At 45.2% G+C, this 16,067-nt stretch overlaps 1 protein-coding gene across 2 annotated transcripts in view; it reads right to left on the reverse strand.

Annotated features, from left to right (window-relative positions):
- The window catches only part of BBS2 (Bardet-Biedl syndrome 2), a 48,493-nt gene that overhangs the window by 5,499 nt on the left and 26,927 nt on the right, over nucleotides 1-16,067 (reverse strand). For both annotated transcript variants that reach the window (XM_066583837.1, XM_066583836.1), the window contains exons 10-15: nucleotides 13,637-13,776; nucleotides 13,408-13,555; nucleotides 10,533-10,704; nucleotides 9,217-9,346; nucleotides 2,133-2,264; nucleotides 1,910-2,047 (exon numbers count right to left, since the gene is read on the reverse strand). In XM_066583837.1, the coding sequence (XP_066439934.1) occupies nucleotides 1,910-2,047; nucleotides 2,133-2,264; nucleotides 9,217-9,346; nucleotides 10,533-10,704; nucleotides 13,408-13,555; nucleotides 13,637-13,776 (860 nt within the window). The remainder of the gene's footprint in view (nucleotides 1-1,909; nucleotides 2,048-2,132; nucleotides 2,265-9,216; nucleotides 9,347-10,532; nucleotides 10,705-13,407; nucleotides 13,556-13,636; nucleotides 13,777-16,067) is intronic.

Genomic DNA, 16,067 nt, shown 5'->3' on the forward strand with positions numbered 1-16,067 from the left:
TCCCAAGTGGGATCTGTAACCTCCCTCTGTGAGTATTTTGCTGTGCTGTTGACGATATGTATATTTTTGTGAGACTCCTCTTCATATCCAGTCGCTTCTCAGATGCCTCTGCACTATGCCAGTCGCTGCATTGGCTGCCCATACACTACAGAACTCAATTCACACTCATCACCTTCACCCATAATGCTCTCTGTGCCACCGTACATTGCTTCCCTCCTATCCACATATCACCCAGCCCGCATGCTTCGCTCTGCTAACACACTCAAGACTAAACACCCCTCTAATATGAGCCTCACATGCTCACCTCCAGGACTTCCCTAGAGAAGCACTGATTCTCTGGAATGCACTACTCCAAAACATCTGAACAATCCCGATGCATGGAACTCCAGACACGCCTTAAAGATGCACCTCAGGGAGGCATACCAAAACCTACTGATCTAGTCCCCCCACCCCCACAATATGCCCCTTTTGACTATCATGCACACTTTCTGCCCCGCACCTCCTGCACTAGCCCCACTCCGTTTGTGTCCTAAAAACTGTATATCGCATGTTATTGCCTCGTGTGGTGCAGAGTGGTAAGGCACCAGACGACCTGAAAAATGCGAGTTCAATCCCCGTGTGGTTCAGGTAGCCGGCTCAAAGTTGACTCAGCCTTACATCCTTCCGAGAACGGTAAAATGAGTCCCCAGCAAATAAATGACCTGAAAACGCTGCGGAATAAGTTGGTGCTATACAAAAACAAGTCCCTCTCCCCCCCTTATCGACACATTGTTGTATCCCCCCTTGCTCCACCTACTGTCACAAATAAAGATTATACAATGCTCGGGTGAATGTTGCAGACCTTTCATTTGAGCAATCAGCACCCAGACCCCCACTAATCAAAACTTTTAACATGTCACTGTGAAATTCCGATCCTCTCACACGAGTTTCACGCACAATAGCAGATCAGAAGTGTTTCCTATTGATTTCAATGGGAAATCTTGCATCGCACTGCATGCGAGAGCCATGCAATATATTTAAGGTCCCATTGAAATCAATGGGTGACGCCTCCCGAGGAGTGTGAAAAAAATAAGACATGCACCGTTTTCTTTTTCCCTGCAGAGCATTGCAGTGAGAGAAAACATTGCCCATTTGTATGACTGCATTCAAAAAAATGGAGTTCATATTCGCGCAAGTTTTGTGAGTCTTGCAACGGGATTCTCGGCCGTGTGAAACTGGTTTTGGAATCGACTGCTGGCATTAGACATCTTAATTACTAAAAATACGCAATGCTACATGTGGCCTTTGTCTAATACAGTTTTAATCATACAGACATACCGTGTACATTGAAAACATACAAGCACCATTGCTGGAACAGCGCCATTTTTGTCATTACCACTAATGATACTAGGATGGGTACAAATCTCCCATCTGCATGTTGGTCATTAGAGATGAGTGAACGTGCTCATTTAGGACAATTATTCGATCGAGCATCGCTTTTTTCGAGTAACTGCCTACTCGGACGAAAAGATTTGGGGGGCGGGGTGGAGCGGGGGGTAACAGTGGGGAACAGCGGGGAGCTCTCTCTCTCTTCCCCACCCACTTACCCCCCGAATCTTTTCGCCCGATTAGGCAGTTACTCCAAAAAAGCGATGCTCGATCGAGTAATTGTACTAAACGAGCACGTTCGCTCATCTCTATTGGTCATTCTCAAATTAACATTACCCCTTCTTTATTTCTATCTAAGATACATGGACCGCACTAAATTATAAAATATACATGAAGGCCCCTTAATTAGTAACTTGCTTAAATACATATATGCTGCTATGAATGAACGTGCATTTTAAAAATGTATGATTGTAATGTTGGAAATGCTGCTTTAGTCTGGTGTCCCAATGCAACTTGTGGTGGAAATGTCAGCAGAACTCACCTTCCCAAGCACCTTCCGTAGCTGATCAAAGTATTTGGGGAAATTGGCCTCTACTGGGAGGTCTTCTATAGCCAGAAAGGTAGCCATGGACTGAATTATATCTCCAGCAAGGTCAACGTCATCAGTTCGTAATGTGATCTGCCAGCACAAAACATTGTACACAAAGTAAAACAAGAGACAGCTACTGCTCTAGATGTGACCTACAGTAGGAAACCGCATTCACCTCTCCATTGGGCTTCATGTTAAGAAGAAGGGTTCCAGAATCACGGAGTGAGGTGAAACAAATCTGAAATGGAGCGCTCTGCACCTCTGTGTCTTCGGGTAGCAGGAAGTTCTGGTTCAACCAAAGGACCACCTTTCAAAAAAAAAACAAAAAAAAAAACTTTACTGAGAGGTTAACATTAGTGTTCATATGACCTATTCTCCTGTTTCCCAGCCTTTCCCACCATCATTCTGACTGACATTTTTCACCATTAGTTTTGTGCTGTTGTTGAGGTCCTACTTCTAACATATATAATATGTAAATTAAAATTGTAAAACCATCTTTTTTTTTTTAATTGAAAGTATTTTTTTATTGAACTTTTTCCACATTTTACATATCTTTATAGCATTTTTTGTATACAACTGGTTTCCCCTCCCCCCCCCCCCCCCCCCGAGGTCTCTCTCTCAACATTTAGTCCTTTGAATGATCTGTCCCTGTATGTTCACAGTCCTTTATCATGAACAATATTATCAGTTCCTGAAACAAGCGTTTATTCTTTAGTCTTCATGTTGCTTGTCTTTTTTCTGTTTTCTTTTTGGTTCAGGGGTAGTTGTTTTTGCTGCTTACAAGGGGCAGCCATATACCTTCTGCCCATTGTCTGGTCTCTCTCTCTCCAATCCCTCCTATCCCGTCCTACCCCGTTAATCCTTTCCACTTTATTTTACAGCGTAACAAACTTGTAAATGACTCTATCTTGTTTAATAAACTTTATGTATACCAAGTACGTGCTTCATTGTGTCTTATTTATTTTTGCACATTAAGTCCCCAATTTACAGGTGTCACCCCACACGGCTCACCATCCCACTCCTTATATGCCTGGTCCACCATTATTTGTTCGGCTCTGGGCATGTATCCATCTCAGCCATATATCCTGATATTTTTGGCTGGTCTTACATTTGGTGTATATACTCCTTTCCCACGGTAAAATTTGGTTGACCTTGTTTTTGAATTCTCCCAGCGTGGGTGGTTCTTCATCTAACCAGCGCTGGGCTATTGTCTTTCTAGCTATGTACAATAATCTGGATACCGCCAGTTTTTTCTGGTCATCTAACGCTAGGTCCTGTGTATATCCCAGAATGCACACATATGGTGTAAAGTCCATACGTATGCCAAATGCCGCATTTATTGTGTTTCTTATTTCCACCCAATATCTGTGCAATTTCGGACACCTCCATAGCATGTGGATTAGGTCCGCCGTGTGGGTTTTGCACCTTACACATACCGCAGAGGTTCTTATTCCTATATTATACAAAAAGGCCGGGGTGCGGTACACTCTGTGTATTAGGAATATTTGCGATACTCTGTGCGACTCGCTCAGAGATAGTTTGGGTGTCATTTGTAGGATTTCCTCCCAGTGCGACTCCACAATGGGCCCTATGTCTGCTTCCCATTTTCCTTTTGTTGGTATCGGGTTGCGTGCGTTAATCGTGTCCTGTATGTGGGAGTATAATACAGATATTTTTCCCGCTGTGGTGGTGGCATTGCCTATTATATCTGCTGCTACATTTATTGTCACTGTTATTTCCGCCGAGTTCTTTTCTGCTTGTATAGCGTGTCTAAGCTGTAGGTATTTGTAGAAGTCGCTATTGGGGATGTCATAGTTCTGTCTTAGCTGCTCCAGGGTTTTCAGCTCTCCCCCCTCCAGTATCTGGACCATTCTCCTAACTCCCCTGTCTTTCCACCCTTGGAAACCTTGTAGTTTTTTGATTTCTGGTAGGTATGGGTTGTTCCATATGGGGGTATACTGTGTGCAGTTTTTTATATCGAGCATGTTTCTGGTCTTCCACCATACTTTATGTGTCATAATAGCGTGGGAGCATTTTGACCGTTTTTTTTAAACGCTCCACGTTCCACAGTTTCGAACAGGTGCGACCCGGTAAAAAGATTTTTAAGGATTCTGAAGCTGGCGTCTTGTGTCTCCTCTGTCTCCCATCCCCTGAGGTGTTGCAGCTGGGAGGCCATGAAGTATGAGAACGGGTTGGGCAAGGCTAGTCCGCCCTTTTCCTTTGGATTGTATAGTAATTCTAGTTTTATCCTAGGTGTCTTCCCTCCCCATATGAGTTCTCTAAATAGTCCCTTGACCTTGTGGAAGAATTTTTGTGTTATCCAGTGTGGGGAATTGTGTATTAGATATAACAATCGTGGCATCCATATCATTTTTATAAGATTCACTCTTCCTATAATTGTCATGGGTAGTTTTTTCCATATGTGAAGTTTTTGTTTCCATTTTTCCATAAGTGGTTCTAGATTTATTTTCCCGTACTCACTGACCTCTTTCGTAATTTTAACTCCCAGGTATTTAATTATTGGGGTGCATTTCAGGGTTATTTCTCTTTTGGCGATTTGCGTTTCTGGAATGTCTATTAGTAATATTTCGGATTTAGTCCAGTTGATGGTGAGTCCCGAGAAGGCTCCGAATTCTTTTATTACTTGCATCGTTGTTTTCAGAGATTTTTCCCCATCCCCTAAAAATAATAGCATGTCATCCGCTATCAAACGCCTTGGCCGCATCTAATGAACATATGATTCTACCTCCGGTGTTGTCTACGGGTATTCGTAGGTTTAGGAATGCCCTACGTATATTTGTTGCCGTTGACCTTGCTGGTATAAACCCGCTCTGGTCCAGGTGCACCAGGGCGGGTGCCACTCTTGTTAACCGATTGGCTAGGACTTTAGCTATTATTTTAACGTCTGCGTTTAATAACGATATTGGCCTGTACGAGTCCATCAACAGAGGGTCCTTTTCCGGTTTTACTAGAATTATTATTTTTGCCTTTCGCATTGTCCGTGGTAATTTCCCTTCCCGTTCCGCCTCCGCCATTGTCTCTAGGAGTTGTGGTAATAGAATATCTGCATATTGTTTGTAAAATTCTATTGGGAAACCGTCCTCCCCTGGGGCCTTGTTATTTTGCATGTCCTTTACCGCCTCCTGCATCTCCTCCAGATCTATTGGTGCATCTAGGAACTCTCTCTGTTCCTCTGTCAATCTATGTGTTGCTATACCCGCCAGATATTCCTCAATTTGTTGTATCGTTTTATCCAGTCTCGAGAAGTACAGGGAGGAGTAAAATTCCCGCGCGGTCTCTCTTATGGATGCTGCATCCCTGACAATCTCACCTTGTGTGTCTTTTAGTTTGATGATATACGTGGGGCTAGTTTGTGCTCGGGCTATAACTGCCAGCATATGTCCCGTTCTTTCTCCCTCTTCGTAATATGCCTGTTTCCGGAACCCATTTTTGGTGGCTGCTGTGTCCAGTGAGTATTTGTTGAGGGCCTCTTGGGCTTGTTTCCATAAATTGAGTGTTGTTATATTTTTCTATTTTATATAGTTTTCTTCCGTTTCTTTTAATTTTTCCTGTAGTTTTTGTCCTCTTTCTCTATGTCCCTTCTTTGCCTGGGTGATTTGCTGTATATATACCCCCCTCATATATGCCTTCATGGCCTCCCAGCAGACTGTCATACTTGTGGTATCTTTGTTTAGAGCAAAATATTCCTCTAGTGTTGTCTTCACGTTTTCCTTGCTTATTATGTTTAGCCAGTGCGGATTCAAGTTCCATCTCTTTTGGGGGTGGCTATCAGTGTTACTGTGCTGTAGGTCCAGACGTAGCATGGAATGGTCAGATATAACTCTTGGTGGGTATTCTATCAAGGTTATATCCCTGTATATCTGAATATTCCCCACTGCTAAGTCTATTCTAGATAAACATTGATGTGTAGTTGAATAGCAGGAGTATTGATTGTGTGTGGGGTATTGCGTTCTCCATATATCTATCAATGATATTTTGTTTATTAGTTTACCTAGTGGTGTCAGGTTCCTTTCTTCGTTTGTGTTTCCTGCCCTTAGTCTGTCCTGTATAGGGTTAATGACTGAATTAAAGTCTCCTATTATAAGGACTGGGATGTCCGGTTTATCTGTTATGAATCCTATTACTTGCCGCATTGTCGTGTTATTATATGGTGGCGGGATATATACTGAGGCTATAATGCATGTATAATTGTAGATTCTACAGTGTAGGCATATAAAGCGGCCTTCTGGATCAATTTTTCGTGAGAGGCATTTAAATGGTATGTTTCTGTGTACCACTATACTAACCCCCCTGGAGTACCTCGTGTGTGTGGAGTGGAAGCTCTGTCCCATCCCCCCTATTTTGAGCGTGTCCGTATTTTCTTTTGATAAATGTGTCTCCTGCATACATAAGATAGCCGGGCCTTGTTCCTTGATAACTTGTAATATTGCTGATCGTTTTGTCTGGTCACTCATGCCTCGCACATTCCATGAAACAATCCTGACCTTACTACACATTTTCCTTGTTTTTTACCTTCCTCAGGGTTAATATTCTCTGAGCGTTACCACCCCTTTTTGTTTTTGTGAGTGAGTCGCACTGTTTGTGTCTTACCCGCGTCACTCCATGTATATGTATGTGTTCTACTGTCAGTTTTCAACCATGGGCCTCTCCAGCGGGATTTTGGCCTAACCCCCTGCATCCACCAATACATACATTTATCCGCCTTTACTGTGCACATTTTCATTATTTGCAGTATACTTTTCATTTGTACAATCACATTAACATTTCTTCCCCTTATCCCTCCCTGAACCGTAAAACCATCTTTAATACATTATTTTTATGTGGAAATATCAGCAATTGAAGCTACAAACACAAAACATGCAGTTGTGTTACTGCTAGGAGCTCATGACAAAATCTCTCATTTCTGTTATGTTGAACAGTCTATAGATCCAAACTACCATCTTAATCTTCACATCATAACTAACTAGAATTACGGCTTATTCACACGTCCGTATATCGGCCGGGTTTTCACGGTGTCCCTCTCTGCAGGGGAAGGAGGCCGGTTGGGCCAGGAGCAGTGCACTGAGCTCCCACCCCCTCTCCTCCTCTTGCCACTGTTTGCAATAGGAGGGCGAGGCAGGTGCAGAGCTAAGTTCCGCTCCTGCCGCGTCCCATCCCATTGCAAATAGCGCAGAGGGTGCGGGAGCTCAGTGTACTGCTCCCGGCCAGCCTCCTCCCCCTGCAGAAAGGGACACCATGAAAACCAGGCCGATATACGGACGCGTGAATAAGCCCTTATGGTGGTGGAAAAGCGGAAGTGTCATGTATCTTCGCACAGAAGTAAGATGTTGGTTGCACCTGAGGAGACAGATCTACCTCCCTGTTCTTGAGTGCTAGTGTCCGCGGAATAGATTGTGTTACATTTCAAGTGCATTTCTCCCCTTTACTTCCCGTTTTATACCCAGCAGTCATGGATATTTTATTTCATTTTACTTTATGCATGTACCTATTGTTTATTACGCATCTGGTCTATCAGCGTTACTGTTCATTGTTTTAGTATGCACCTTTCTTAATGCAGTGTTGTGCTGTCAACAACACTATTGTTTGCGTTCTGTTATTTCATAATTTTGTACTGTTACATTTTCGAAAATTCAAAAAAAAGGGTTCAATTTATTGTACTGGTAGTTTATAGAAGTGGTGATATCAAACATATTTTTTTAACTATTTTTGAAAAAAAAAAGGAAAGAATTTTGATATCTTTTGGACTTTTTAATTTACTTTTTTTTTTAACATCCCTGCAGAGGACTTGAAGCTGTGAGCCCATGATCAACCTGATGATATACTGCAGTATTTCTGTACTGCATTTTATTATCTTTTTTCATGGCTATCACAAGAAATGGCAGACCCAAAGGCCACTGCCTGGAAACTGGTTGCTATGGCAATGCATGGGCCCTCCACTATTGAATGGAAAAGGATGATAACATCACAGTGGGAGCTCACTCCCTCTGTTAACTCCTTGCCTGCTGCAATCAACATTGTGGCATGTCAGGGATTAAAGGTAGGGCTCATGAGATCAGAGTTCTTTGTAATCCTTGCTGTAGCAGGACTTCGGCTGTCAGTTACTGTCGAATCCCACTGCAGATGGTGTGGGTTCAGCTCCCAAGCCTACACCATCTACGTACATGTTGTACATGTACATCATTGAGAAAAATGGCTGTTAGAGCTCTTACCCATTGACGATAAGACTGGTACTGGTGTATTATCTCGCCACCGGAAGTTTCGGGTGGGGACTTAATACAGCAATCTTGACAGTAGGTGACGCCCACAGCTAGTGATTGGCTGTGGGCGGTCTCAGTGTCCCGGACCTCTTACTGCTGCCATCGCCACTCCTGCCATCACTCACCCACAGGCAGTGGCTGCAGATCCCCGACGCTGCTGCCATGCGGACACCTGGCCCTCTGCCTGCTCCACTCGGCGCTGCAGAACCCCAGACGTCTTGCTGCTGCTGGCGCCGCTGCCGCCATCACTTACCCCCTTTTTCTCTGACATGCTGCTGTTCTGCCTGGGCTGCCAGCTCCGTGCTCGGCTCTGCCAATCACAGTTTTCCCCCACATGTCGCCATCTGCAGGCGACTGTTCCTGCTCTTCAGCGCTGTAATCTGTGCTCTGGTGACAGCGACCGCAGGGGGAAGCAGAGCGGGGGACAGCTGTGAGCGTGGGGACATGCAGCGGCCGCAGGGTGAAGCGGAGGACAACTGTCAGCGCAGGAACATGCACAGTGGGGAGCACAGTGACAGCGGCCGCAGGAGCAAGAGGAGCGGAGGACAGCTGTGAAAGCGGGGACATGTGTGACCTGCAATGCCCATGTAGGTATGAGCGCGGCAAAAGCAGGGGACACAGTCTCACCTGCCAGGGCCATTTCACCAGGATGTGGGATGCCAGGGGGAGCGTGCCTTCGAAGTTCCCCATGTCCTGCTGTATCTTGTCTCCCACTCCAGAGTTAGGGGTGTGACAGGGGTGTTCCCTCCTGGTGACAGCTGTCACACCCCTAGCTTCCGGTGGCATCAAGATACACCAGTACCAATAACACTTCCCTGCGATGCGAGAGTGAAAACGCATGATAACGAAACCAATGATTTTCAATGGTTTAGTTCTCATTTGCGGTTTAATTTCCCCTTTCAGCACACATACCCAAGGGTATTAGAGATGTAGCATTTCCAGCTTTAATCTAAACTGCTGAAGATCCTGCGCAACACTTACCCTCTGAACCCGCTCATTGATAGTGAAGGTGACATGGCTGGAAGGCTCTGGGGTAGTAGCAGGGTTACCAAGCACGTACATGGAGAAGCGAGGAAGCTGCCTTGTCAGCTCAAAGACATGGAACTGTACACTGTCCACAAGAGAAAAGGTCAGTGAAGAGTGCTAAATACGGACAATATCAGAAACGCATTACAGTGACCCTCCAATCCTGGACAAACAAAGATGACAGCACAAGCGTTCGGGATCCCTGCCGATTAGCTGATCCTCTGGTCCGCTGTCAGTGCAGTGGGGTCAGATGTCTGCATCTGCAATCAGGGCTAAAAATGTAATAGACAACTTCATTTCCATTGAAATCCATAGGAACAATGCCTTCTATTACATTTCCAGGTCTGATCGCAATGAGGAGACGGAAGTGTAACTGGAGGCTTTGCTCCCATCAATTTCAATGGGAGTGAAGCCATCTATTACACTTCTGGCCCTGACCACCAATGACAACATCCAGCCTCGCTGGACTGGAGGATTAGCAGATCCCGAATGGCAGATCCCCACCGATCAGCTATTGAGAACCTATACTGAGAATAGGTCATCTATAGTCAATGCCTAGAATACCCCTGTAATATTGCTAGGTTCTGCCAGCTTGCATCCTGTATATGGGAAATTGTAGGTGTAGCAAACAAATGATCACACTTTCTAGGAGGACAATTAAGTGATCCCACATTTCCAGGGTTGTAAGAGGCATAAGTATCATCAGTTTAGAGTCTATGTATGTGTGAAGCAGGCAGCTATAAGCATGCCATCACCAATGATGGGGGCAAGAACTGATGTGTATCTAGATACGTGAAATCAGTTGCCTGCCTACAATAATTCATGGAATTACATGAATAAATACAATAAATTATATTTATGCAGATAGCACCCAAACTATGCTTATTGCACTTATCAACTACAATGTGAAAAAGGGGGCTTAGATTGGATGGTGCCCTGTACATTACCTTCCATAGACACATGCCCTTCATAAGGTACTATATGGTGCCCAAATAATAGTGTACAAATATCCATACTATATACTGTCCGAGCTACACGGATCATCAACTAGGCAATGTACAAGTATCCCGTGTCCATCTTTCTCTAGGTTTGGGCATTAGGTACAGGGTTGGCAGTGCAAGTGCTGGGTGCCCAGGCATTGGTTCAGCCGTGCCCACTTCAGTAGTCACAAGTGACGCACCCTGTGCCACCGCACACATATAAGCTTGTCAGTGTTCATAGTATTCTACAATCTTAAACAGTAGTTTTCTTGATACTTGGTGTAATCTTACCTGCTTCTGTAACCCACAAAAGCCTTTATGTGCAGATCCACAGGGACATCTTTAGGAGGGCAAATGGGAACTCGAATTCGACCAGTGAGATGTTGGGCACTGGGGTGTACAACATGGCTCTCGCCCTCAAATATTCCCTCAGCAAAGATAAGTACTGCACGTATAATTGTGTCTATGGAGAAACAAACACACTGCAAGTAAGTAAGGTTATGCTACTAGTGACATCATGGCTTCCATTTCTGTTCACAGTGGATTTCACCCCTGCAATGTAAAATGGGCAAAATTTGCTTTAACACAATGTGGATTTTGCTGCAGATTTGCTACGTATTTATGGTGAGATCCATAGTAGAAAGATTACGCCATGTGTGGCTGTTCCCTAACTGTAAGGAGCCATGCACTTATGTGACCATCACACGACCAAGACAGATTTTTGTTGCCCATTAGGTGACATCAAGCATGTGATACGGAAAACAAAATTGGAAAATTGTAGAACTTTTCATTACACAATGGAATAACAAATCAATACTCACTAGAGATGAGCGAGCGTACTCGCTAAGGCAAACTACTCGAGCCAGTAGTGCCTTATGCGAGTACCTGCCCGTTCAACTCAAAAGATTCGGGTGCCGGCGGGTGAGAGCGGTGAGTTGCGAGAGTGAGCAGGGGGAGCGGGGGGGAGAGAGTGAGAGAGAGATCTCCCCCTGTTCTTCCCCGCCGCTCCCCGCCCCCGCTTGCCTTAGCGAGTAAGCTCACTCATCTCTAATACTCACTTTGCAGGTGTCATCAGGGTCCCGGCCGCTGATCTCAGGCGCTGCATCAGGCTTCTCCTGCACTGACAGATCATCTATTGCTGTAAGTAATGTTTGAGAACCCCTCCTCCAGCAATAGATCACTGTGATTGGTTCTCAGTGCTGGCTCGATGCCCAACTACAGCAATTTATTGACTGACTCAGCCAATCAGAGCTTGCTGGCTGCAATTTTTTTCTTCCATCTAGTGTAGCTAGTGCTGATTTTCAGGTAGGACTTATATTTCTAGCCATCCCCCTGAAAATCAGTGTGCAGTTAACACTGCCAAAAACGTGGCACCAAGTTGTGCTGCGTTTGCAGCAATGTTGAAACCACTGCCCATTCGTTTCAATGGGCGATGCAGGGCTGAAAATGGCCAAAGAAAGAACATGCATCACTGTCAAAGCGCAGTATTTAAGATGCTGCGTTTTGACGCTTGAGTGAGCAGCCCCATTTTTAAAAAATGGGAGCATTGTACAGCGTTTAACGCTGCGCTGAAAAGGCAGCGCTAAACGCTGTAAAAAAAGGTCTGTGTGAGGGACGCCTTGTGTAGTGGAAGAATAATGTTCTCCTCCCTTGCCCCTATACCTCTTTTAATGCACCCCAAGACCTTATTTGCCTTTGCAGCAGCTGACTGGCATTGGTTACTCCAGTTTAGTCTACAATACACTAATACCCCCCGGTCTTTTTCCATCTCACTTTTCCCTAGCAGTTCCCCATTTAGTGTATATTGGTGACATCCATTTCTCCTGCCCATGTGCATAACCTTACATTTATCAATATTGAACTTCATTTGCCATTTTTCTACCCAAGCCCCCAGCTTGTCTAGGTCCATTTGCAGCCGTTAATTGCCCTCCGTTGTATTAATTATCTTAATTTTATATCATCTGCAAATATCTATATTTTACTACAGAATCTCTTTATCAGGTCATTGATAAATATATTGAACAGAATGGGGCCTAGTACTGAAGCCTGTGGCACCCCACTAACGACGGTGGTCCAATCAGAGTACGAACCATTTATTACCACCCTCTGCTCAGAGGGACTGGCTGTCTGCTCATTATAACTAAGTGGCCACTTCTATCACAGATCATGGCCGATGTGGAGACAGAAAAATGAGCCGACAGCCAGTCCCACAGTGATGACATCACTGATAATGGAGGGAGAGCAATACCACTTGACCATTCATCGGAACTCAGACGGAAGGGGCAGTAACTCAGCTGGAAGTTGCAGCAACTCAGACGGAAGTAGCAATTATGACTTCACTACTCCGGGTGAGTTTTTACAGTCCCCATGGCACAAAATTTGTGCATGATGGCTTGTAGGAACATTTATTTGCCCAATTATTGAGCCATGTGAATGTGCATACGTTTGTCCATCGTCTGATGGGGGTTTTATGTGGGTATAAAAAGATGTGCTAGTTGGCAGCATACCTGTAAACAGAAGTGGGTTGCCAATGAATGCATTATGTAAGGGGATGAATGGTCGCACTAATGATCATTTGGCCCTATACTAGCGGTTATCTGCGCATGTAAAAACCACTTAATTAGTGCCAGTCAACATTGCATTTTGTCAGTTGGCGCTCGTTAATGGGTATATCGTTTTGTGTATTATGGGCTGTCAAACACGGACAAGACCTTGAATAGCACCTCACATAGCCAAGACTTTAAATACTTCTTGTAACACTATTAGAAAGGGGGGAAGGGATGGAAGGCTGAGTTAACCTTGAGCCGGCTACCTGAACCATGCGGGGATTGAACTCACAACCTTTTGGTCGTGAGCAAGAGCTTAGGAATGCATTCTGCTGCCTTAACACTCTGTGCCGCACGAGGGAGGGTAAATAAGTTTGCAGAGATTTGCAGAAGAGCCATCAAGCTCCACCATTACACAGGATGTCGTCCTCACCATTTGATGTAGAAATGCTGAGCTCCACATGTGCAGGCTGCAGGTCTGAGCCCATGTTGACAGCAAGAGCTTAGGAATGCATTCTGCTGCCTTAACACTCTGTGCCACACGAGGGAGGGTAAATAAGTTTGCAGAGATTTGCAGAAGAGCCATCAAGCTCCACCATTACACAGGATGTCGTCCTCACCATTTGATGTAGAAATGCTGAGCTCCACATGTGCAGGCTGCAGGTCTGAGCCCATGTTGACAGACAGAGCGGTCTGTAGCTGGGTGTTTGCTGGAATCACTCCCATCTGACCATCAGGATCGCTGACTTGAAGCCGTAATTCCCCCTGCTACAAAGAACAATCAGCGATCAGCTCCTCCGTCCCAATAGCTCTGTGCACTGTAATGTACATGTAAGTTTCATGATGAACCTTTGAGTTCTCCTGGTAGTTCTTCAGCTCCAGTAAGAGGTTCTGCTTCTTCTGACTGAGTTCTCGGACGAGTTCCTGCTCCACACTTGTATCCATGAGACTCCCCGCAGTTTCCTGGCTGGAGGGAAGGTAGCCTCTCACTGCAGGCAAAAACACAATTGTCAGTCATTTACCAAATCATCAGCTCTTCAGACTAATTGTAACTCAATCCTTACCATACAGCAAGAATTAGAGGGCTAGATTGGGCACTTAATCCCCTGCGGTATTGCTCAGGATAGGTCATCAATAGGTGATCGGTGGGGGCCCGCTGCTCAGGATCCCAGCAATCAGTTGATCTTACCACTTCACCCCCAGCCCTGCATTCACTGTAGCATCTGTACGTTGACAGCTCCGCCCACAGTGTAGTCAGAGCCGGAAGTGCAATAGAAGGTATAGCTCCCATTGATTTCTATGGGAGTGTAGCCTTCTATTACACTTCTGACGGTGGGTTGGAGCCAGAAATGTCATAGAAGGATTTGCTTCCAGTTAAATCAACGGGAGCTATACTTTCTATTGCACTTCCAGCTCTGAACATAATGCAGATCTCCAGCCCCAGTGCAGTGAACGTGGAGGCTGAGATCAACTGACTGCTGGGGGTTCTTAGTGGCAGACCCCCACCCATGGCCCCCACATTTTTTTCAGGGGCCACATTACTAGAATACCAACTCAGTCTCCTAGGATGTGATTGTTATACTTACTGGGGTCCCTGCTGACAGTTGGTACACCTCCAAAGCTGGTGGTATCTCGCTTTAGTACAGTAAAGTGGGAAGCCACTGCTGCAGAGCAGAACCCAGGCTGTCAGTGTGGACCCGGTGATTAAAATCACATCCTCAGGTTCCTTTCATGTCCCTACAGCACCTTAACTTAGATTACATGACAAGGTAACATGTGCTGTGTTTTGCCATTGGTATCAGAAAAAGTATTTTTTCTCCTGGTCATCCGAGCCCTCCGTAGGCCAAAGTCCTCTGGCCATGGGTAGGGCTTCCCCATTCCCCATGTGTGAGTTATGCCCTCGCTGTTCAACTATTGACTTATCCTGAAGATAGGTCATCAATACCACAAGAGGGTGTTAAATGCCCAGAATACCCCTTTAAGTTTCAGTAGTGGCCTATTCTGACCCAAAAGTGGGTAAACTAAATGTGGACCTGTCATCAGGCTATGTAATCACTCCATTGCTCCTTTCAGCGGCGAGTGATGGCTCCCTGCTGTATCTCTACATACAAAGCTGCCCATCAGTCACTGACGGACGAGGACGAGGGGTTCTCTGCCAATCAGCTATTTGCTAGGTCTGCTGTCAGTGCTGGAAGCATATAGCGCTGTCCGTATTGCAGTGGTCCAGGTTGGTAATGCAGGCACAGCCTTCAATGGGAGCTGCGTCTGCAGTACCAACACGGACTGCTGTGATGTTGACAGCACTATCTGCTTCCAGCGCTGTCCACAGTGATGGTGGCTCACCAAACAGTTCACTGGCAGGGACTCTAAGCGGCAGATCCCTGCTGATCAACTATTGATGCTCTGTTCTGAGAATCGTAAATGTCCTGGACAATCCCCCTTTACCATTCCCAGCACCATTGATTTAAGGCCTTGTTCACATGGTGAATTACGCTGCGGATTTGAAGAGGATTCCACGCCGATTCCGCATCAAATCCACAACAAATTTACAGCATAACAGCTTTCCATTCACTGCAATGGAAATCTATGCTGCAGTTTATACGGCGCAGATTTTCTTCTATACGCAAATTTGAAATATGTGCGAAGAAAAAAAAAGTAACATGTCACCTCTTGACACAGTATCCACATTGCGCAATTCAATAGATCTTAAACCATGTGCAGATCCACTGCAGAAATATGCAGTTCAGGTGGATCTGGCGCAGATTCCACCATGGGGACCTAGCCTTAGTTGCTAAAAAAAATTAAATTGGTGTGGATGGGGAGTATTTACATATATATATATTTATTTTTTAATTAAAAGATATATGCTGGACGGATGGTTAAAACTTGTGAACAGGCCTTGATTAGGGAATGGTCATTGTGAGTCCAGCTGCTGAAACCCATTTTGCCTGTCACAATGTCAAACCCGGGACCTGACAGCCCCTATTTGCAGGAACAAGACATGTAAAAAAAACACTTGTAACGCCTCCCTCTCATAGGGCGTTTGCAGTGCTGCGTTACTGCAGATTCCGCCCCGTTTCAGCAGCGCTGGCATACTTTATGCCAGCGTTTTGGCAGCATTTTCAGCTCGGCTGAAAACGCAGCCAAGAATGATGAAAAGAAAAAAAAAAAAGCCATACTCACCTAGCCTCTGCAGTCCGGGTCGCGGCCGCTGGTCTCTGCCGCTGATCCAGGCTTCCTCTGCACTGCCAAGTCTATTGCCAGAGGCCAGGTTTGAGAA

The sequence above is a fragment of the Eleutherodactylus coqui genome, chromosome 11 (genome assembly GCF_035609145.1).
Source record: "Eleutherodactylus coqui strain aEleCoq1 chromosome 11, aEleCoq1.hap1, whole genome shotgun sequence".
Lineage (NCBI taxonomy): Eukaryota > Metazoa > Chordata > Amphibia > Anura > Eleutherodactylidae > Eleutherodactylus > Eleutherodactylus coqui.